This window comes from Chlorocebus sabaeus, chromosome 6 (genome assembly GCF_047675955.1).
Source record: "Chlorocebus sabaeus isolate Y175 chromosome 6, mChlSab1.0.hap1, whole genome shotgun sequence".
NCBI lineage: Eukaryota > Metazoa > Chordata > Mammalia > Primates > Cercopithecidae > Chlorocebus > Chlorocebus sabaeus.
Genome location: NC_132909.1, coordinates 12,295,807 through 12,320,269, shown reverse-complemented (window position 1 = coordinate 12,320,269; position 24,463 = coordinate 12,295,807). Strand labels below are relative to the sequence as shown.

At 50.5% G+C, this 24,463-nt stretch overlaps 1 protein-coding gene across 2 annotated transcripts in view; it reads right to left on the bottom strand.

Annotated features, from left to right (window-relative positions):
- Positions 1 to 24,463, bottom strand: part of OPA3 (outer mitochondrial membrane lipid metabolism regulator OPA3) — a 58,635-nt gene that overhangs the window by 18,006 nt on the left and 16,166 nt on the right. The window contains exon 2 of one of the 2 annotated variants that reach the window (XM_007997224.3): positions 9,103 to 9,774. The exons of the other annotated variant lie outside the window; for it this stretch is intronic. Coding sequence (XP_007995415.1) covers positions 9,377 to 9,774 — 398 coding nt within the window. The 3' untranslated portion in view covers positions 9,103 to 9,376. Of the gene's footprint in view, positions 1 to 9,102; positions 9,775 to 24,463 lie in introns of those variants that run through there. 2 annotated transcript variants of the gene reach the window in all.

The window sequence follows — 24,463 nt, the reverse complement described above, 5'->3', positions numbered from 1 at the left end:
ACCTGTAGTCCCAGCTACTCTGGAGGATGACATGGGAGGATTGCTTGAGCCTGGGAGGCTGAGGCTGCAGCAAGCTGTGATTATACCAACGCACTCCAGCCTGGGTAACAGAGCAAGACCCTGTCCAAAACAAAACAAACAAACAAACAAAAAACAAAAACCAAAACCAAAAAAACAAGCAAAAACAAAACAAAACAAAAAACAGAGGCTGAGCACAGTGGCTCACACCTGTAATTCCAGCTTAAAAGTCTCTTCCCAGAGTAAAATTTAGTCTTTATGCTGGCCCAACACAGCCCACGTTATACAGGTTTGTATAACACATACATCATATGTACATGCTTTTCTTTCTTTCTTTTTTTTTTGAGACGGAGTCTCACTCTGTCACCCAGGCTGGAGTGCAGTGGTGCGATCTTGGCTCACTGCAACCTCTGCCTCCCGGGTTCATGAGATTCTCCTGCCTCGGCCTCCCAAGTAGCTGGGACTACAGGCACCCGCCACCACACCCAGATAATTTTTTTGTATTTTTAGTAGAGACGGGGTTTCATCATGTTGCCCAGGCTGGTCTCGAATTCCTGAGATTAGGCAATCTTCCCACCTAGGCCTCCCTAAGTGCTGGGATTACAGGTGTGACAGGCCATGCTTTTCTTTAAGAAACAAAATAAAGGAGAATAAAAAGTAACAAAGTTGGCCTGGCCTGGCGGCTCACGCCTGTAATCCCAGCACTTTGGGAGGCCGAGGTGGGTGGATCATGAGGTCAGGAGATTGAGACCATCCTGGCTAACACAGTGAAACCCCATCTCTACTGAAAATACAAAAATTAGCCAGGCATGGTGGTGGGCGCCTGTAGTTTCAGCTACTCGGGAGACTGAGGCAGGAGAATGATGTGAACCCGGGAGGTGGAGCTTGCAGTGAGCTGAGATTGCACCACTGCACTCCAGCCTGGGCGACAGAGGGAGACTCCGTCTCAAAAAAAAAGTTAACAGTTGCCCATCACACATAAGAGCAATTATTATTCAGAGAAACTTATTCTAACAAGACATATAACATATAATGTATGATATTAACATATCATCAATGTGTTATAGAACACACATAATGGGTTTCATACGTTTATAATATATATTAAGTATATACAATGCACATATATCTGTAGTTATTCTTCATGAAATGGAATATAATAAAATAGGAAATATTAAACCGAACTGCAAATATTAAGGGTATTTAATGAAACTTTCATTCCAATGATATGTACATAAGCATATACACTACATATAATATACAATTTATGTTACACATGACATAAAATACATATTTTATATTCCAATATGTCACATAATACATGAATTGTACACTTTTAAAATACATAGAATTGTAAATTATTGTATAAATATGCACACGATGGATTATACAAACTCTGCTTTTTTTTTTTTGAGACAGGGTCTCACTTTGTCCCCCAGGCTGGAGTGCTGGGGTGTGATCTCAGTTCACTGCAGCCTCAACTACCTGGGTTCAAGCGATCCTCCTGCCTCAGCTCCCCAAGTAGCTGGGACTACAGGTGTGTGCCACCATGCTGGGCTAATTTTTTTTGTTTTTGTTTTTTTGAGACCAAGTCTCGCTCTGGCACCTGGGCTGGAGTGCAGTGGTGCAATCTTGGCTCACTGCAACGTCCAACTCCCGGGCTCAAGCAATTCTCCTATGTCAGCCTCCCAGGTAGCTGGGATTACAGACGTGCACCACCAAACCCGGCTAATGTTTGTATTCTTATTAGAGACGGGGTTTCACCATGTTGGCCAGGCTGGTCTCAAACTCCTGACTTCAAGTGACCCTCCCACCTCAGTCTTCCAAAATACTGAGATTACAGGCATGAGCCATCGCGCCTAGCCTAAAACTCTGCTTCTTATTGTGGCACATGGCTGTAGATTGAGGTGGAGGTTCTGAGATCTGCGCGCAGTGGGGGTTACTGCTGAGCGCTGGGGATATTTCCTGTGGGGAAGGAGGGAGGGAGGGAGGACTCCGCAGAGGGGGAAGCTGAAGCCAGATGCGGTGGAAGCAGAGGCCTGAGTGATCCTGTGGGGGCTCCAGAGCTGGGATGACCTCCACAGTTGTGCCAATCAAGGCAAGGGGCAGCCTTTGCTTGCCTGGACCCCTCGCCCAGCCTCTCCCCTCGCTTACTCTATTCCAGGGGAGGGTAAACTTTTTCCGTAAAGGGCCAGAGAGTACAAGGGCCCTAAGATCTCTGTGCAAATACTCAGCTCTGTCACCATACTGCAAAAGCAACCGCGGAAAACACGGAAACGAATGAGCGCCTGGGTTCTTTATTTACAAAGACAGGTAGCAAGGGTCCCCTTGATTTGGCCCGAAGGCCTTGGTCAGCGCGCCACTGCTCTATTCTGACAGCCAGAACCTCTTGCTGTTCCAGGAACAGGCCAACGCCACATCTGTCCCAGGACTTTCACAGATACTCACAGCCCTCCATCTCCCTCCATCTGAAGCGCTGCCTCCTCCTTGCCCACCTGTCCAGATCAGCGGTGCGCATGAGTCCGGAACTCATCCCCTGCCTCTATTCCTCTCAGTCCTCATCACCGCATGCTGGATTAGATCTTTCCTTTTTTTTTTTTTTTTTTTGAGACGGAGTCTCATTCTTGTTGCCCAGGCTGGAGTGCAATGGTGCAATCTTGGCTCAGTGCAACCTCTGCCTCCCGAGTTCAAGCGATTCTCCTGCCTCAGCCTCCTGAGTAGCTGGGATTACAGGCATGCGCCACCACGCCCTGCTAATTTTGTATTTTTAGTAAAGACAGGGTTTGTCCATGTTGGTCAGGCTGGTCTTGAACTCCCGACCTCAGGTGATCAGCCTGCCTCGGCCTCCCAAAGAGCTGGGATTACAGGCATGAGCCACCGTGCCCGACCACTCTTTCCTTCTTTATTGCCGTTCTCTGGCACTAGAACGTCGGCTCCAGTGAGGGCCTCTGCTTACTCCCAACTGGTTCCCAGCTACTAGAACGGAGCCTGGCGCAGTCGATCCTAAATACACTCAGAGATGCCATGCTTCTCCTCTCTCTGTCCACACCGACTCTAGCTACAAGCCACTGCCACTGGGGGACCCAAGCCCGCCACTCAGGAACACAGCGAATGGCCCAAGAGCGGCTCCGTGGGCCAATAGATCAGGTTGGGGCTTATGTAAAGCCCATTTTCTCCTGGGGTGGCTCTCAGCCATCTTGCCCCCCTCCAGGCAAGGGCATGCCCTACAGAGAAACCAACAAGGGGGACAGCACAGCCTACCAGGAGATGGGAAAGGCACAGCCCTCAGGGCACCTCCCAGGGTTTTGTGAGCTGGGATGAATGGTTTTATAGTCCTGAGTCACTGCGGAGAGGGGAGTCTGCATTCAGCCCAGCCCCTGCTTCCTAAACAACTATGGGGTGGGGCAGGGAACACTGGAAAATAAATGTATGTGTGAGCATCTGTAAGTAAGACTGGGTGAGGGCAGGGCTGGGGCTGCCTCTGTCACCGCTGTGACCCCAGCACGGGGTGGGGCAGAGAGTGGGTAACTCAGTGAGTTTTTTTTTTTTTTTTTTTTTTTTGAGACGGAGTCTTGTCTTGCTCTGTCGCCCGGGCTGGAGTGCAGTGGCCGGATCTCAGCTCACTGCAAGCTCCGCCTCCCGGGTTTACGCCATTCTCCTGCCTCAGCCTCCCGAGTAGCGGGGACTACAGGCGCCCGCCACCTCGCCCGGCTAGTTTTTTTTGTGTTTTTTAGTAGAGACGGGGTTTCACTGTGTTAGCCAGGATGGTCTCGATCTCCTGACCTCGTGATCCGCCCGTCTCGGCCTCCCAAAGTGCTGGGATTACAGGCTTGAGCCACCGCGCCCGGCCAGAGTTTTTTTTTTTTTTAACGGGAGACGCTCCACCAAGGACACTGGGTCCATGCCCGGGTGCGGCACCACCTCAGTGAGTTTTTCGAGTGAAAGAATAAAGGATATTTTTTCCTAAGGTTGACATGGACTTTATTTATTTATTTATTTAGTGATGGAGTCTCGCTCTGTCGCCCAGGCTGGAGTGCAGTGGCATGATCTCGGCTCACTGCAACCTTGGCCTCCCGGGTTCAAGTGATTCTCCTGCCTCCGCCTCCTGAGTAGCTGGGACTACAGGTGCACGCCACCATGCCTGGCTAATTTTTGGATTTTTAGTAGAGACAAGGTTTCACCATGTTGGTCAAGCTGGTCTTGAACTCCTGACCTCAGGTGATCCACCTCCCTTGGCCTCCCAAAGTGTTGGGATTACAGGCGTGAGCCACCGGCGCCCAGCCCCAAGGACTTTTTAAATATGAAAAAAGAATGCATCAACTTGAAGACAATCAGCTTCATTTACAAATTTATTCTAACCCCTCTCCCCACATTGCAAGGTATACACAATTTTAGCTAGTAGAACACACGAGCAGTGAACCATCCTCTGGCCTCCTGCATTTTGAGAGGACATTCTTTCCATTTCCACACACCCTGGCCACTCCTGGCACCGCAGTGGGGGAAGTAGATGGCCCTGCTGCCCACGAGGACTGGCCGCTTGTCAGGGCAGGGCACGACTGAGTACGAAGTCTCTGAGATGTGAGAGCAGCACTCCATCCGGGTCAGGATGGCGCTGGGGTCAGGAATTGGAGCTCCTGTCTGTCTTCACATTCCCACCTCTGTCTTTGTGTGTGTGTGTGTGTGTGTGTGTGTGTGTGTGTGAGACAGAGTCTCACTCTGTCACCCAGGCTAGAGTGCAGTGGCGTGATCTCAGTTCACTGCAACCTCCGCCTTCTGGGTTCAAGCAATTCTCGTGCCTCAGCCTCCCAAGTAGCTGGGATTCAGGAATGTGCCACCACGCTCAGCTAATTTTTGTAGTTTTAGTATAGACGGGGTTTCGCCATATTGGCCAGACTGGTCTCGATCTCCTGACATCATGTGATTCGTCCACCTCGGCCTCTCAAAGTGCTGGGATGAGAGGCGTGAGCCACCATGCGCGGCCTGGGTCACTCCCAGTTTTAAACATAGCCCCACTCAGGACCCACTCGATCAGTTCCCTCTGCTCCAACTTCTCCCCCTCTTCCAGAAGGAACTGAAATGTTGTTTCAGGCCAGGCACAGTGGCTCACACCTGTAATCCCAGCACTTTGGGAGGCCTAGGCGGGTGGATTACCTGAGGTGAGGAGTTCAAGACCAGCCTGGGCAACCTGGTGAAACCCCATCTCCACTAAAATACAAAAATTAGCCAGACGTGGGTGGTGGGCGCATGTAATCCTAGCTACTCCGGAGGCTGAGGCAGGAGAACTGGTAGAGCCTGGCAGGTGGAAGCTGCAGTGAGCCGAGATCACAGCACTGCGCTCCAGCCTGGGTGACAGAGCTAGACTCTGTCTCCAAAAAAAAAGAAAAGAATAGAACAGAACAGAACAGAAAAGAAAAGCTGTTTCAGAACCTGTTTTTTGGCTTTCTATCTGGGCAGATCTTGGTCCGGGCCATTTTTACCTCCTTAGAGAAGGGAGGTGAGGACGGAAGTGGGGGAAAGCCCGGCCCTCCCACTTTCACCTGCAGCTTCCCGAGAGCGGGCCCAGGTGGAATGGTCGCCCCGTTTACACAATGCTATGATCTCAGGTGTGATCCGGGGCTGCTCTGAGAGGGGAAAGAGAGGGTCTCCCACTGTCAACGACACCTCTGGGATGGCCTGGGCCTCTGTGTAGAGATTGCCACCCCCCCAGCCTCTGCTCAGCCATCGCCTCTCCCTCCTCACTCTGCAGTCAAGGTAATCCAAGCCCCTCACTCTGCCTCTACTACTTCACTGCCCTGGGCAGTCAGCTCCTCATTGGCTGTGGCATCTCTGGCAAGTCCCTTTGCTTACCCTTGGCCTTAGTTTCCCCGCCTCATAGGGTGACTCTTGGGCTTCTCCCCATCAGAACCCTTCCCATCAGAGCTTATTTTAATAAGCTCTGTACCCATTGTAGAAATCCACGTGATGGTTCTCAGATACAGCCTCAGGATGCCTTCATCACCTTGCGGCTCCTCTAATTAGGAGACAGCTAGAGGCAGAAGGGCAGACTGCAGGCTAGTGGGACCCACCCGCCCCCCGCTTCAGTGGCAGATCCGGGAAAAGAAACCCAGTAGCAAAGGGGGGTTCCTAGACCATTCCTCTCAGCTAGCGGGAAGGCTAAATGGCCCGCAGGGTTGGCGGGAGTCCCAGGGTGCTTTTTTTCTAAGAAAAGGTCTCGCTCTCTCATCCAGGCTGGAGTAAAGTGGCAGGATCACAGCTCACTGCAGCCTCAACCTCCAGGGCTCGCGTGATCCTCCTGCCTCAGCCTCCCAAGTAGCTGGGACTAGAGGCATGTACCACCGCATCTGGCTAATATTTTTATTTTATTTTTGTAGAGATGGGTTCTTACTGTGTTGCCCAGGCTTGTCTTCAGCTCCTGGGCTCAAAGAGTTCCCTCCTGCCTTGGTCTCCCAAAGTGCTGAGATTACAGGTGTGAGCCACTGCAGCTGGATGCCAGCATACTCTTGGGGTGAGGAGGAGTATGGGCTGAATGGCTTGAATGGTGGGCCCCCAACAGACATGTCCACATACTAACCCCCAGGACCTGTACTTACGACAGTTTATTTGGAAAAAGTGTTTTTTTAGATGTAATTAAGGGTCTTGAGGTGGGATCACTCTGAACTCAAGATGGGCCCTAAGGCCGGGCACGGTGGCTCAAGCCTGTAATCCCAGCACTTTGGGAGGCCGAGACAGGCGGATCACGAGGTCACAAAATCCAGACCATCCTGGCTAACACTGTGAAACCCCGTCTCTACTAAAAAAATACAAAAAACTAGCCGGGCGTGGTGGCAGGCGCCTGTAGTCCCAGCTACTCCGGAGGCTGAGGCAGGAGAATGGCGTGAACCCGGGAGGCGGAGTTTGCAGTGAGCGGAGATTGCGCCACTGCACTCCAACCTGGGCGACAGAGCGAGACTCCGTCTCAAAAAAAAAAAAAAAAAAAAAAAAGATGGGCCCTAAATACAATGACAGGTGTTCTGGTGAATGACAAAAAAGAAGAGGGAAAAGGCCATGTGAAGCTGGAGGCAGAGCCAAGGAAGGCCTGGAATCACCAGGAGCTGGAAGAGGGAGTGTGTCCCTGTCAGCACCTTGGTTTCAGACTTCTGGACTCCAGAACTGTGTGAATTAAATTCCTGTTAGACTGAAGCCATCAAGTTCACCACCCAGTGGTGACCTGTTATGGCAACCCCAGGAAATTAATCAAGGAGTTAAGGCCAACTGGTGGCCTAATTGGTAGGATGGGGGTGAGACTGGGGGCTATGGAGGCAGGAGGGTACCGCTACATGAAGATGGGCTGTCGGGTCAGTCCAGAGCTCCGAGGAAAGAAAGCAAGAACACATACATTAGGAGACGCGGATGGAAGATGAAGGATGTGACAACTGAATTCATGGGCTTGGATTCAACTGGGGCCCTGAAAAATGCTGACCAAGGTGGGGAAGGCAAGAAAGGACATGCCACACAGTACAAGCTCCAGGGACTCTGAGGACAGGAAAATAGGGGGCTGAGGCAGAAGGACAGGCTGGATTAGCCCTAGTTAGGATCAAATTTCCCACCATGGAAAGAGGGTTGGAGGACATTCACAGAAAAGATCCTGTAGCGCCATTCCAGTGAGTCGTGCCACAGACTCAAGGATGAGAGTGTTCTGTTGGAATAGTTCACTTGGGGCCTCAAGGGAAGGTACAATGATTCCATGGATTGACTGCAGGCCAGGACCTTTTGTGTTTGTTTGTTTGTTTTGAGACAGAATTTCGCTCTTGTTGCCCAGGCTGGAGTGCAATGGCACGATCTCAGCTCACCGCAACCTCCGCCTTCTAGGTTCAAGTGATTCTTCTGCCTCAGCCTCCCGAGTAGCCGAGATTACAGGCATGCGCCACCACGCCTGGCTAATTTTGTATTTTTTAGTAGAGATGGGGTTTTGTCATATTGGTCAGGCTGGTCTCGAACTCCTGACCTCAGGTGATCCACCCATCTCGGCCTCCCAAAGTGCTGGGATTACAGGCGTGAGCCACTGCACCCAGCCAGGTTTTTTTTTTTTTTTTTTTTTTTTAAGATGGAGTTTTGCCCGTTGCCTGGGCTGGAGTGCAATTGTGCAATCTCAGCTCCCTACAACCTCTGCCTCCCAGGTTCAAGCAATTCTCCTGTCTCAGCCTTCCAAGTAGCTGGGATTACAGGTACATGCTACCATGCCCGGCTAATTTTTGTATTTTTAGTAGAGACGGGGTTTCATCATATTGGTCAGGCTGGTCTCAAACTCCCAACATCAAGTGACCCGCCCACCTCGAACTTCCAAACTGCTGGGATTACAGGCGTGAGCCACCGTGCCTGGCCAGGACTTTTTTTTTTTTTTGAGACACAGTCTCACTCTGTCACCCAGGCTGGAATATAGTGGTACAATCTCGGCTCACTGCAACCTCCACCTTCCAAGTTCAAGCAACTCTCCTGTCTCAGCCTCCCAAGTAGCTGGGATTACAGGCACCCACCACCACGCCTGGTTAAGGTTCGGTTTTGAGACGGTGTCTTGCTCTGTCGCCCAGGTTAGAGTGCAATGGTGCCATCTTGGCTCACTGCAATCTCCACCTCGTGGGTTCAAGCAATTCTCCTGCCTCAGCCTCCCAAGTAGCTGGGATTACAAGCGCACCCTACCATACCCAGCTAATTTTTGTATTTTTAGTAGAGATGGGGTTTCACCATGTTGGCCACGCTGGTCTGGAACTCCTGACCTCAAGTGATCTGGCCGCCTCAGCCTCCCCAGGTGCTGGGATTACAGGTGTGAGCCATGGCTCCCAGTCGTACCTTTGTTTTTTCTCCTAAAGACAGCAGTGATGCTCAGCTAGAGCTGACCTTAGAAGGTGATGGGGAGAAAAGGCCACTGCAACACACTGCATTTCCTTACAGAGGTCTGTACCGATTGACAAAAAGAAGGGGGTGTTCCAGTGTTAACAGATGAGTGTCCCGGTAAAGGTTAACACTGATCAGGTAAACCCGGTGTGGGGGTAACAATAACACATTGATTCAGCTCAAGACCAGGTTCCATTTTTTCATTTGCCAGAGTGCCCACGGTGTCCTGCTGGCTGGGACTTTGCAGGTCGTCCTGGTTTGGAGTGGGGGCTAGGGGGTGAAGCATGATGGAGAGGGCTATGTTGCAACGCTTCACCTGCTGGTCCCAGTGGCAGGTAACTGCTGCTCTTATCAGCAGGGATAACCAAATGCCAAGTTGCACCAAGATCCTGGTGGTTTCCACTGGGCCAGCACAGGCTGGGGTGGTGTGGGAAGAAGGCCACGTTAGGTACATAGGCCATGTCCAAATTCAGGGTCCAGCAAGCTCCTATTTCTTGGACGCAGATACTGCCTGGGACGCGGACTGGCCGGGGTTGCAGAGCTGGGCGCGCACTTCTTGCAGCTCTGTGCGCAGTTCCTCCAGGGCGCCCTGTGGCGGCGCCGCCTGCACCTGCGCCTGCAGCGCTTCCAGCGCCAGCGCCAGGTGGCCCACCTCGTCCCGCAGCGCGTTCCAGGCGGCGCGCTGCTCCTCCTCCTTGTGGCGCTGCTGCGCCTGGTGGCGCCAGTACTCCAGCACCAGGCAGCCGCCGCCCACGATGAAGATGGTGGCTTCGCCCAGCAGCTCCGCGCCCAGCTCGGCTGCCGCCTCCTCGTTGAGCGGCTTGATGACTGTGCCTCGGAAGCCCATGATGCGCATCTTGGTCCGCATCTCCACCCAGTGGTACACTGCGGGGGAAGAGAGGGGTCAGGCTGCGCTCTGGGAGCCCCCTGCAAGCCCCACCCCTCTCACCCAGGGAATGCAGTCACCTAGCCTGGGTAACCCAGGGGTCTTTTAAAAGACCAGAAGATTCTAGCGAGCAGCCAGGGATGAGAAACACTGCCCCAGAAGGGAGGTCCTCAGACTTGAGGGGCCACGCCCCAAGAGGGACACCAGGGACTTCCACAGCGCAAAGTTCATGGACGGTGTAAAGGTCCAGTTGCCAGATGCTTAGCTCCCTGTGTTCCTCCCTTAAGCCACCGCCAGCCAGGCTGTCCTGCCCTGGCACTGTCGCCCCACCCACTTCCCAGGAGAAAGACCAACCCCCTTTCTTGCCTTATTTTCCCAAAGTGCAAAGTTGGGGCTGCAGATGGTTGGGGGGGATGGGGGCTCCTGGCTCCAAAGGGCAGCTTAAGGTGGCAATCGATGCTAAGTGCCTCTGAACACTTAGATACACTTGTAATAATCAATCAGTGTTGCAAGTCTGATGGCTCCAATCCTAGAATTTCATTAGCCCTGAAGGTGCAGCTAAGAGCTGCGAGCTCTTCACAGTGAGGTTTTGGGCACATACCTTGGTGGGAGCTCAAGAGGTGAGTGGTGCTGCTGGAACAAAAACTCCTTCCTTGCCTAGCTGCTTCTTTATGAAGGAAGATTCTCAGCACTTGAGTCTTTAAAACCAGTGCAGAATTGATGCTGCACCCTGACTCACTCCTGCAACAATTAATATTCATCCAAGGGCACATGAAACCACAGAGGGAACCCTTGTCTGGTGCCTTTGCAGGCTCATTTGCAACATCTTCTTTTACTTTAAAGGTTGAGTAATTATTCATGAAAATGTATAAAAGATGAACTCTTTTGTTGTTGTTTTAGAGATGCAGTCTCGCTCTGTCGCCATGCTGGAGTGCAGTGGCACAGTCTTGGCTCACTGCAACCTCTGCCTCCCGTGTTCAAGCAATTTCCCTGCCTCAGCCTCCTGAGTAGCTGGGACTACAGGCGTGCACCACCATGCCTGGCTAATTTTTTGTATTTTCAGTACAGAAGGGGTTTCATCATAGTCAGGCTGGTCTCGATCATCTGACTTTGTGATCCACTCGCCTTGGCCTCTCAAAGTGCTGGGATTACAGCCGTGAGCCACTGCTCCCAGCCAAAAGATGAACATTTTAAAGTAACTGTGCACTAATAATAATTTCAAAATTAACTCAATCCAGAAGAAAACAATTTAGCATTTAGAACCTTATGGTCACAGGAAATTAACATGTAAATTTCTGTATGTATTTTGGTTGCCGACATATAAATCATTAGATGGAATTCTGTGGGTATGTGGACTGTAAATACAAAAGTACACGAACGAAAAGAAACCATGTGAAATTTCTGACTGAAAAAGAAGAGCTTGTTTTTATTTTTATTATTTTCGAGACGGGGTCTTGCTTTGTCACCCAGGCTGGAGTGTAGTGGCACAATCATGGCTCACTGCAGCCTCGACCTTCCAGGCTCAAGTGATCCTCCCACCACCTCAGTCCCTTGAGTAGCTGGGACTACAGGTATGTCTGGCTACAATTTTTTTTTTTTTTTTTTTTTGAGACGGAGTCTCGCTCTGTCATCCAGGCTGGAGTGCAGTGGTGCGATCTCGGCTCACTGCAAGCTCTGCCTCCCGGGTTCACGCCATTCTCCTGCCTCAGCCTCCCGAGTAGTTGGGACTATAGGCGCCTGCTACCACGCCTGGATAATTTTTTTGTACTTTTAACAGAGACGGGGTTTCACCATGTTATCCAGGACGGTCTCGATCTCCTGACCTCGTGATCCGCCCACCTCAGCCTCCCAAAGTGTTGGTTGGGATTACAGGCTTGAGCCACTGCGCCCGGCCATTTTTGTATTTTTTTAAAAATAGAGATGGGGGGCCGGGCGCGGTGGCTCACGCCTGTAATCCCAGCACTTTGGGAGGCCGAGACGGGCGGATCACGAGGTCAGGAGATCGAGACCATCCTGACTAACACGGTGAAACCCCGTCTCTACTAAAAATACAAAAATTAGCCGGGCGCGGTGGCGGGCGTCTGTAGTCCCAGCCACACGGGAGGCTGAGGCAGGAGAATGGCGTGAACCCGGGAGGCGGAGCTTGCAGTGAGTGGAGATTGCGCCACCGCACTCCAGCCTGGGCGACAGAGCGAGACTCCGTCTCAAAAAAAAAAAAAAAATAGAGATGGGGGTTATCAGTATGTTGCCCAGGCTGGTCTCGAACTCCTAGGCTCAAGCAATCTGGCTGCCTCGGCCTCCCAAAGTGCTGGGATTGCAGGTGTGAGCCACTATGCCTGATATATATATATATATCTCCTTAAACCAGACATTGGTAGGCATCAAATCATTATTATTGTATGTAATTTGCAATAAATATGGAGGGAAAGATGTGCCAGTCATCTGGACATGTCAATATCATAACACACCAGAACCAGAAATTCCATCCTTCACAACTACTTAAGGTTATGAAAAAAGTTTTACTTGTCAACTTGAAAATGCACTAGAGGGCACACAATTTTTTTTTTCTTTTTCTGAGACAGGATCTTGCTCTGTTGCCCAGGCTGGAGTGCTATGGCAATCTTGGCTCACTGTAACCTCCGCCTCCCAGGTTCAAGTCATCCTCCCACCTCAGCCTCCTGAGTAGCTGGGACTATAGGCGCATGCCACCATGCCTGGCTAATTTTATTTTTTTCGGTAGAGATGGGCTCTTGCCATATTCCATCATATTTATTTATGTATTTAACAGATGGGATCTCACTCTGTGGTCCAGGATGGAAGGCAGCGGCTCTATCACAGTTCATTGCAACCTCAAACACCTAGACTCAAGCAATCCTACCACCTCAGCCTCTGGAGCAGCTGGAACTACAGATGCCGCACCATGCCTGGCTGTTTGTTTTTTGGTTTTTTTTGGTTTTGTTTTAGAGACGGGGTCTTGCTATGTTGCCAAAGCTGGTCTTGAGCTCCTGGGCTCAAGCAATCATCCTGCCTCAGCCTGCCAAAGTACTGGGACGACAGGAGAGAGCCACTGCGCCCAGCCACTACACATCTTTCATCTTCAAAGGGGTGGGGCGGCAGGAAGGCTTGGGGGCGCTCTGCTGGAGCTGGAGGGAAGACCTTAGGCACAAGCCCAGGGCCTGAGCAGTCACTGTCACTGTCAGCTGCTGCAGTTACTGTTACAGGTGACTGTGGCTTAGGCCCTGGGCTTGTGGGTTCCTGGGGTCCAGGCTGTGGAGATCCCTCCCACACTGAGGTCTTAGGGGCAGGCTGACCTGGGGTCCCCCTAGGGCTCCGCCACCTGCTCTCTGGTCAATGACAGCCTGCCCCGAGCCCCCCTCTGTAACACAGGAAGGACAGTATCATCCTGACAATGACACTCGCCAGCCCTGGTGGTGGCCCAGAGCTGAGCCGGTAACTCACTGCCTCCTTCATGTCAGGGACACCTAGCACAGTGGTCAGAGAGTGGTAAGGGCTGAGGGTTCCAGCTCCTCTGGCCTTCCTGGGTGGGGTTCCCAGCATGCAACTGCAGTGTCTCAGCGTAGACCACGCATGGGGATCTGGGCCAGCAGGTGGGTCTGGGTGTGCCAATGGGAGTGGGCACGTACCCAGGCCACAGGAAATCAAATCAAAGAGGGTGTGTGTGTGTACGCGTGCAGGCATGGACTTTCAGGGCTCTTAGAGCGGGGGCCGACGGCATTCTCTCTCGGGTCAGCGGTCAGATGTGGGCTTCAGGAAACAAGGCCCAGGTGGGAATGAATCACAACAGGGCTGTGATTCTAGAAGTGATAGCTGTGAGGGGCCAGGACAGAGTAAGCTGGAGGACTCACCAGACTTGCGGGGGTCAACAGGCTCCAGATGTCTCCTAGACCCCTCACACTCAGCGTGTCCAAACCTGAACCCAGCTCCCGGCCCCACACCTGTCCCCCCTGCTAGAGACCAGGGCCTCATCCCAGCTGTTCCCCTCCTCCCATGGCCTCTCAGCTGCGTGTCGGGTCCATTCTGCATCTTGAACATCTCTCACAGTGGATTCCCTTCTGCTGTCCTGGTCCAGGATCCATCCCAGCTCTGACTAACGTTCCCCTCCCTGACCTGAATAGGAGGAATGCAGCCTGTCTATCCACTTCCAAGTGCCTATCACAACCAGGAATAGTGGCTATCCAGTTACCTGTCTGCAATCAGTCTCCCCACTGTCCTGTAAGCCTCACAAGGGCGGGGCCCAGAGCTGTCACGGTCACTGCTGTGTCCCCAGCACTGCCCAGTGCCAAGCCAGGCACACGCATGATGCTCATTAGATCTAAGCTTAACACATAAGCGGGTCCCGCCTCCAGCCTCCTTCCCATCTGCCGGCCCCAGCCTCACCCTCTGCAATTGTGCTCCACGCAGCAATCAGAAGGAACTGGTGAGAAGAAAAGAACAAACTGGCCAGGCGCGGTAGCTCAGGCCTTTAATCCCAGCACTTTGGGAGGCCGAGACAGGTGGATCATGAGGTCAGGAGTTCAAGACTAGCCTGGCCAACATGGTGAAACTCCATCTCTACTAAAAATACAAAAAATTAGCGGGGCGTGGTGGGAGGCCCCTGTAATCCCAGCTACTCGGGAGGCTCAGGCAGGAGAATCGCTTGAACCTGGGAGGCGGAGGCTGCAGTGAGCCAAGACCACGCCACTGCACTCCAGCCTGGGCAACAAGAGCAAGACTCTGTCTCAAAAAAAATAAAAAAATAAAAAAAAATAAAAAGAAAAAACCTACCATTCCCCATCGCTCCCCAACCCCAATCCCCGCCGCAAATAAAAGTAACACATTGCAAGAAAACAAAGTACTCAAACTATAAAACGTAGTCAAAGTTCCCTCTTCAGAGGAACCCTCAACTACTGCCGTCGTCAGCCTGTTTTCCCCTAGCGCCATCTCCTGGACAGCCCGCAGTAGGCACACCTCACTCATTTCTGAGCTCTTCAACTGGAGGTTTGTTCAGATCTAAACCATTGTTAGCTACTCATAATCCAGCGCCACTATGAAAGGTGAGCACTCTGTCCCCACACGGCCTGCCCTTCCTCCACTCCCCCATTTCTACAGGGGATTTGTGTGCAGTTTTTATTATTCTATGTTCCATTTTTTTTTCAGACGGAGTCACGCTTTGTCCCCAAGGTTGGAGTGCAGTGGCGTGATCTCGGCTATACGGTGCAGTGGCCAAGGAAACATTCTCCAATGTGGTGTGACTAAGGCAGAGAGGAGACTCTCTTGAGTGCTGTTTCATGAGACTTCAGTGCTTTTTTTTTGATAGAGTTTTGCTCTTGTTGCCCAGGTTGGAGGGCAGTGGCTTGATCTTGGCTCACTGCAATCTCTGCCTCCCGGGTTCGAGTGATTCTCCTGCCTGAACCTCCCAAGTAGCTGGGATTACAGGCGCCGGCCACCATGCCCAACTAACTTTTGTATTTTTAGTAGAGACGGGATTTCTCCATGTTGGCCAGGCTGGTCTTGAACTCCTGACCTCAAGTGATCTGCCCACCTCGGCCTCCCAAAGTACTGAGACTACAGGTGTGAGCCACCATGTCTGGCCTGACTCCAACTTCATGAGAGATCTTAACCTGTAATTTTCCTTTTCTGTAATGGCTTTGTCAAGCTTTGATATCACTATTCTATTGGACTCATAAAATGAATAAGTCAGTGGTCCTACTTTGTCTATTACTTAAAAGAACTTGGACAACGGTATCCTTCCCTCTCCTTCCCCTTCTCCTTCCCATCCCCCTCCCCTCCCCTTCCCTTCCCCCTTCCCTTCTCTTCCCTTTCCTTTCCTTTCCTCTTTATTTCTTTTTTTTTTTGAGATTGAGTCTCACCGTGCTGTCCCAGGTGGACTGCAGTGGCGCGACCTCAGCCCACTGCAACCTCTACCTCCCGGGTTCAAGCGATTCTCTCACCTCAGCCTCCCACGTAGCTCGGACTACAGATGCACACCACCACACCTGGCTAATTTTTGTATTTTTTGGTAGAGACAGGGTTTCACCACATTGACCAGGCTGGTCTCGAATTCGTGACCTCATGTGATCCACCCGCCTCGGCCTCCCAAAGTGCTGGGATTACAGGCGTGAGCCACCGCAGCTGGCCTCCTCTATTTCTCTTTTCCTGTCTTTTCCCAATTCTTCTTTTAGATCGAAGCTGAACTGTCCCTTCCTCCAGGAAGCCCTCCCTGAACCACAGGCTGGGTCAGACACATTCTCAAGGTTCTCAAAGCTCCCTGGGCTTAACACGAGGCCAGCCTTAATAAATGGCAGCAAGAACTTTGGAGTCACACAGACCTGGACTCAAATCCTGGTTCTGTCACTTTCTGGATATGCAAGTTGAGCCTTGGTGTTTCCTCATCAAAACTAGGGGTCAAAATACTCAACTGGCAGGAATGGGAGAATGGCAATGACAGAGTAAGGGAGAAAATGCTCAGTTTGTAAATGTTAATCTAATATCCTCTTCCTGACTCCTATTAGGAATTTTATTCCTGGAAGTACGTCCTACCCACTGGTCTGAATCTACTCTTGGGTTACATAGAATCATTTTCCGTCTCCTCCCTGAACTCTCCCTCCAGACTCACTCCCTTTCATCTGTCTTCCATAACAGAGAATCCCAACTCAGATGTCCCCTCCTCCAGGAAGCCTTCCCTGACCTCCAGACCCCTGGGCTCCTCCATCCGAGCTCTGACTGCTCTGGGTCCTCACTGCATGGTGACAAGTCTGTCTCTCCAACTGGACTGTGAGGCTGATGCAGGCAGGGCCTGAGCCTAACTCAGTCACTGCACTGTCCCTAGCCCCAGATAGGCACAGAGCATGCACTTAATGAAAAAGCTGATCTGTGGAGGTGCCCAGGAGGTGGTCATGGACAATGGGTATGGCTCTCTGTCTCTGGCTCCCCATCCCCCTTCTCTCTCTCCTGATGCTTTTGGTGTTATCTGTCTCCTTGAGAATGTGGCACTGTGCATCACCCCTCCTCCTGGAGATGTGTGTTTCTCTTGGCTCCAGGCCCCCCTCCACCCATCTGTCTCTGATATGGACCCTTTCCTCGGCCTCAGTGGCTGGCATTTCTCAGGGTATCATTTCCCAAGCCCTCTTCTTACTCGACTGTCACATCCACTTCCTGGGGCCACTCAGAACTTCAGGACCCAAACTCCTGTGCTCAGATCTCTCTCAGCCTGGGAGCTCCAGGTCACAGGCACTTCAGACACTCTAGGTCACAACACAATGGCTGACCAGACCCAGGGAGGAGATTTCCCAGAGAAAGGAGGATATCTTAACCCACAGAGTCAAGTAAAGTACATACTTGGCCACAGTTAACTATTGTTCAAGATTTTTCTGAGCATGAAATTGCAGGTGGCTGGAATGCAACCCTTTCCTCAGGAAATGTGCTGCTAAGACAAAACAGCTCCCTCCATGGTGGGGGACTGGGGCTTAGGAGCTTATGGACAAATAGGACAGGCTGGACGCAGAGGCTCATGCCTGTAATCCCAGCACTTTGGAAGGCCGAGGTGGGTGGATCACCTGAGATCAGGAGTTCGAGATCAGCCTGACCAACATGGAAAAACCCCGTCTCTACTAAAAACACAAAATTAGCTGGGCATGGTGGCACATGCCTGTAATCCCAGCTACTCGGGAGGCTGAGGCAGGAGAATCACTTGAACACAGGAGGCAGAGACTGCAGTGAGCCAAGATCATGCCACTGTACTCTAGCCTGGGCAGCAAGAGCAAAACTCCATCTCAAAAAAGAAAAGACAAAGTGCCTCTCCCACTATTGGGAACACGCCTGCACACGATGGCTGCTTCCTCGTAAAACGAAGGGAAGGTATTCCTCATAGGGGCCACTACTCTCCTGCAAGTGATGGTGAAGAGTCATCATAAGGACACAGTAGTGACTGCTAGAGTCCACAGTGGCAAGAGGGCCATGATGAACATGCTGGCTACTGAGAGGCTAAATCCCGTGGAACCGGTAACCGGAACTGTTTACCAGTGAGGAGGGAGAGGTTATTTAATGTGGGAGAGGGAGAGGAAAAACATTAAATCCTTATCTTCCATACAAGTCAGCTGATAATAAAAGATGGGGAAGATAGGCCGGGTGCCATGGCTCACACCTGTAATCCCAGCACTTTGGGAGGCTGAGGTGGGTGGATCACCTGAGGTCAGGAGTTCACGACCAGCCTGACCAATAAGGTGAAACCCCATCTCTACTAAAAATACAAAAATTAGCTGGGTGTGATGGCAGGTGCCTGTAATCCCAGCTACCCCGGAGGCTGAGGCAAGAGAATCACTTGAACCCAGGAGGCGGAGGTTGCAGTGAGCTGAGATCGCACCACTGCACTCCAACCTGAGTGACAGGGTGAGACTCCGTCTCAAAAAAAAAAAAAGGAAATACGATAAATACCAAAAAAATAGCTGAAAGAGTTACAGTGGCTACCTGGGGGAAGCAGAAATTGAGGTAGAAAAGGAGGTGGCTGGGTTTTCTTCTATCATAAATCATACAACTATCAGACTGTTTAGCCTAAGTACATACAGTCCCTGACTTATGATGGTTCAACTTGCAGTTTTTCAACTTTATGGGGGTGTGAAAGCAATAAGCATTCAGTAGAAACCATACTCCAGGCCCGGCGCAGTGGCTCACGCCTGTAATCCCAACACTTTGGGAGGCTGAGGTGGACAGATCAGCTGAGGTCAGGAGTTTGAGATCAGCCGGGTGAAACCCCGTCTCTACTAAAAATAAAAAAATTAGCTGGGTGTGATGGCACACGCCTGTAACCTCAGCTACTTGGGAAGCTGAGGCAGGAGAATCACTTGAACCCGGGAGGCAGAGGCTGCAGCGAGCCACGATCACACCACTGCCCAGCCTGGGCGACAGACTGAGACTCAGTCTCAAAAAAAAAATAAATAAATAAATAAAAGAAATGACACCTAAATGAACATGCGTTTCTGGAGAAGATCCTGGAACAGGCAGAAAAGGACACCAGTGGAAACACTGCTGAGATAGGAATGAGGCCTGCAGGCTTTATACCAGTGTTCATTTCCTGGGTCGCCTCATTGCACTGTGGTTATGTAAAATGTTATCATCCGGAGACTCTGGGTGAAAGGTATGTGGGAACTCTCTGTACTATTATTGTAACTTTTCTCTGAGTCTAAAATTAATTCAAAGTAGAAAAAAACGAAAACAGAAACAGCCCCCAGGTGGCTCGACTGTGAGGAAATGGACCTTCTCACCCATTTGCTGGGGTAAGTGTAAATCCATGCACACCCTGGAGTCAGTCATTCTGCTTCTGGTCATTTATGCCAGGTTCACCTGTCCAGGTGCGAAAGGCCTTGCTGGGCTCCTTAATCCTGCAGCACAGTGGATGATAACAATTCAAAAGCCAAGACAGACCCTCCGACACTACAATCTCATAAATTCCAGCATTTCTGTCAGCAATTGAACTAGAGTAAGGAAGTCTGGCTTTCTGTTTTTGTTTTGAGACAGGGTTTTACTCTGTCACTCAGACTGGAGTACAGTGGCAAGATCATGGCTCACTGCAGCCTAGAATCCCAGGGATCAAGCAATCCTCCTGCCTCAGCCTCCCAAGTAGCTGGGACTACAGGCAAGAACCAGCATGCCTGGCGAATTTTTTTTTTTTTTGAGACAGAGCCTCTTGTTGCCCCGGCTGGAGTGCAATGGCGTGATCTTGGCTCATTGCAACCTCCACCCCCCGGGTTCAAGTGATTCTCCTGCCTCAGCCTCCCAAGTAGCTGAGATTACAGGCGCATGCCACCATGCCCAGCTAATTTTTGTACTTTTAGTAGAGACGGGGTTTCACCATGTTGGACAGGCTGGTCTCAAACTCCTGACCTCATGATCCACCTGCCTCAGTCTCCCAAAGTGCTGAGATTATAGGCGTGAGCTACTGTGCCCGGTCTTTTATTTTATTTTATTTTTAAATAGAGATGAGGTTTTGTCATGTTGCCCAGGCTGGTCCTGAACTCCTAAGCTCAAGCGATCCGCCTGTCTTGGGCTCCCAAAGTGCTGGGATTACCAGTGTGCGCCACTGTGCCTGGCCAAAACAGATAATTCAAACTTTTTTCAAAAAAATCAAACAAGCCACCTTGGCCCCCAGGATTCCACAGGTTAAGCCTCTACCTCTGCACCTCTGCTGCTCCCTTCTCAAGACCCAATAAAACAGCAGTCTTAGGTGGAAAGACAGCAGAAGTCACAAGAACAAAGGGAAGCTGGCTGGGGGGGGAAGGCGAGGGGGGGTGGTAATGTGACTAGGCAGAAGGGGAGGGAATCAATGATGCAAGCCTTGAGGCGGGAGCAGATGGCTAAGAGGTAACTGAGCCAGCAGGGAGGCTGCTGAGACCTAGGCACTCATGGAAGGGGGCGGGTAGGGGGAGGAAGGGGAGAGGGGAAAGAGCGGTGGCAAGAAGCAGAAGGAATTGGAGACTAGGACCACACGTGCCAGGTGGCTGAGGGTGGGGTGAAGCCCAGAATCCCTCCTTGACTGGGGGTGAACCAGGACGACTCCGAGAACAGCCCAGGGGGCAAGTGCCACACTGCAAACAAGCCTGTTCCTCTGGCATGGGGCTGGTGGGCAATGCAGGCGTCGAGAGCCCACTCAGCCTTGGCCTTGAACTCCAGTGACCCTGCCAGGTGATGCTGGGGACAAAACCACACCTGCCACTGAGGTCCAGATAAGGGACCTCACTGCTTAGCTGTGAGCCTGGCCATGGGGTGATGAGGATGGGAAAGATCTGGGTCAAAGACATCCTAGTGGCTCCCAGACCCCTGCTCCTCTGTCTCCCTCCAAAGCCACTTAAAAATACACCAACCAGTTCTTTTTTAAGAGTTTGCATTGTTCCCCGCTATCTTTGAAGTTCCACCTACATTTTACTTTCTCTATAAAGTTTTATCCTAATGTGACTTTTAATGCTCAATATCCTGTCATATGTCTCTGAAACAAAAATGTATCTATAAATTAAAACCAAAAATTTCATTCTTTGTGATTTTAGTTAAAACTTTTCTCTGCTGGGCGCGGTGGTTCACGCCTGTAATCCCAGCACTTTGGGAGACCAAGGCGGGCGGATCATGAGATCAAGAGATTGAGACCATCCTGGCTAACATAGTGAAATCCTGTCTCTACTAAAAATACAGAAACAAAAAATTAGCTGGGCGTGGTGGCGCACACCTGTAGTCTCAGCTACTTGGGAGGCTGAGGTAGGAGAATTGCTTGAACCTGGGAGGCAGAGGTTGCAGTGAGCCAAGAGAGTGCCACTGCACTCCAGCCTGGTGACAGAGCAAGATTCTGTCTGGAAAAAAAAAAAAAAAAAAAAAAAAAAAAACAAAGAAAAAAAAAAACAGCTGGGCACCGTGGCTCACGTCTGTAATCCCACCACTCTGGAAGGCCAAGGCGGGCGGATCACGAGGTCAGGAGATGGAGACCATTCTGGCTAACACAGTGAAACTCCGTCTCTACTAAAAACACAAAAAATTAGCCGGGCGTGGTGGCGGGTGCTTATAGTCCCAGCTACTCGGGAAACTGAGGCAGGAGAATGGCATGAACCTGGGAGGCGGCGCTTGCAGTGAGCCCAGATGGCACCACTGCACTCCAGTCTGGGTGACAGAGCAAGACTCCATCTCAGGAAAAAAAAAAGAAAAAGAAAAAAAAAACTTTTCTCTTAGACTGCATTATCATGCAATTGCTATTAGTATACCACTGACTGAAACAGCATGCATTACATAATTTGATGTTTAGTGGCTGGGCGCAGTGGCTCATGCCTATAATCCCAGCACTTTGGGAGGCCGAGGCGGATGGATCACCTGAGGTCAGGAGTTCGAGACCAGCCTGGCCAACATGGTGAAACCCCATCTCTATTACAAACACAAAAATTAACCAGGCGTGGTGGCATGCCCCTGTAATCCCAGCTACTCGGGAGGCTGAGGCAGGAGAATTGCTTGAACCCGGGAGGCAGAGGTTGCAGTGAGCTGAGATCATGCCACTGCACTCCAGCCTGGGCAACAGAGTGAGACTAACTTTTGTATTTAGTGTAATTACGGCTAATTTTTGAAATTCTAGTAGAAACGGGGTTTCACCATATTGGTCAGGCTGGTCTTGAACTCCTGACCTTAGGTGATCCACGTGTCTCACCTCCCAAAGGCTGGGATTACAGCCAAGAGCCACCGTGCTGGGACACAAAAAGATTTTTAAATTAGCTATACATGGTAGTGCATGCCTGTGGCCCCAGCTACTCGGAAGACTGAGATAGGAGGATTACTTGAGCCCCCAGGTTCAAGGCTGCAGTGAACCATGATCCTGCCACTTTACTCCAGCCTGGGTGACACAGTGACACATGGTCTTAATCAAATCAATCAATCAATCAATCAAATCTGACAAATACATACAAGAAAATAAAATTATAGAATATGTCACTGATGACCACAGATGAAATCTTTAGGAAAATATTAGCAAACCAATGCCAGCAACATATAAAAAAGATAATACAGCATAATCAAGTGGGGTTTCTGCAGGAATATAAGATTGGTTTAATATTCTTTTTTTTAATTATTTTTTTGAGACGGAGTCTTGCTCTGTTGCCCAGGCTGGAGTGCAAAGGCGTGATCTCAGCTCACTGCAACCTCTGCTGCCAGGGTTCAAGTGATTCCCCTGCCTCAGCCTTCCGAGTATCTGGGATTACAGGCGCAGACCACTGTGCCCCACTAATTTTTGTATTTTTAGTAGAGTCAGGGCTTTGCCATGTTGGCCAGGCTGGTCTCTAACTCCTGACCTCAGATGATATACCCGCCTTGGCCTCCCAATGTGCTGGGATTACAGGGGTGAGCCACCACTCCCTTAGGTGATCCACCCGCCTGATTTAATATTCTTTAAAAAATCAATTATTTTTAACTGATCGTAGTAATAGAATTGTGGTTGCCAGCCTCCAAGATTCCCTCCTCCCCAACAATCCCCTGTATGCTGGTGTTTATGGCCCTGTATTCTCCCTTCCCACATGTACTAGGGTTGGTCTGTATGACCAACAGAATATAGTAGAAGTAATATGTCACTTCCAAAATTTTATGAAGACACTGCCTCTTTAGTCTTGGTCACTTTCATTCTTGATTCAAGTGAATCAACCTTCTTGGAAGTAGATCCTCCAGCCCTGGGCAAGACTTCGGGTCCACAGACTCCCAGCCAGGGCCACCCAATGAAACCGTTCCTAAAATCCTGATTCTCAATAACTGCATGACATAATAAATGTTTATTTATTATCACATGGAAAAGCACTCAATAGCACCATTCACCAAAGAAAAGCAAGTAAGTTACCATTTTATACCAAACAGAATGGCTAAAATTAAACTGTGAAAATATTAAATATTGCAAGGATATGGGGCAACTGGAACCACATGGCAAAACTCTTTGGTAGTTTCCTATAAATTTTTTGTTGTTGTTGTTGTTTTCGTTTTTTTGAGACGGAGTCTTGCTATGTCGCTGGAGTGCAGTTGCGGGATCTTAGCTCACTGCAACCTCTGTCTCCCGGGTTCAGGTGATTCTTTTGCCTCAGCCGCCTGAGTAGCTGGGATTACAGGCACCCGCCACCACATCCAGCTGTTTGTATTTTTAGTAGAGACGGGTTTCACCATGTTGGCCAGGCTGGTCTTGAACTCCTGACCTTGGGTGATCCGCCCGTCTTAGCCTCCCAAAGTCCTGGATTACAGGTGTGAGCTGCCGTGCCCAGCCAGTTTCTTTTTTTTTTTGAGACGGAGTCTTGCTCTGTCACCCAGGCTGGAGTGCAGTGGCCAGATCTCGGCTCACTGCAAGCTCCGCCTCCTGGGTTCACGCCATTCTCCTGCCTCAGCCTCCCGAGTAGCTGGGACTACAGGCACCCGCCACCTCGCCCGGCTAGTTTTTTGTAATTTTTAGTAGAGACGGGGTTTCACCGTGTTAGCCAGGATGGTCTCGATCTCCTGACCTCGTGATCCACCCGTCTCGGCCTCCCAAAGTGCTGGGATTACAGGCTTGAGCCACCGGGCCCGGCCGCCAGTTTCTTATAAAATTAAATATACCCTTACCATACAACCCAGAAATTCTACTCCTAGATAATTACTGAGAGAATATCATTTCTACCAAGAGAAATGAAAACATCCACATAAAGGCTTGTACACAAATGTTCATAGCACCTTTACCTGCAATAACTTGGAAACAACCCAAATGTCCATCATTAGGACAGTTATCAAACAAAGCATGGCATATTCATATACTGGAATAAAATAAAAGAATATACTTTTATTAAGAGTAGCAAACAAAATAAACTGGCCAGGCGTGGTGGCTCACACTTGTATCCCAGCACTTTGGGAGGCCAAGCGGTGAGGATCACCTGGGCCCATGAGTTCAAGACCACTATTGGCAACTTGTGAGGTCCATCTCTATAAAAAATAAAGGAGCCGGGCATGGTGGCATGTGCCTGTGGTCCCAGCTACTCGGGAGGCTGAAGTAAGAGGACTGCTTGAGCCCAGGAGGTTGAGGCTGCAGTGAGCCGTGTTTGTGCCCCTGCCCTACAGCCTGGGTGACAGGGGTAGACTATGTGTCAAAAAAAAAAAAAAAGGAAGAAGAAGAAGAAATGAACTACTGATACATGCAGCAAGAAGTATCTCAAAAGTATCAAATGG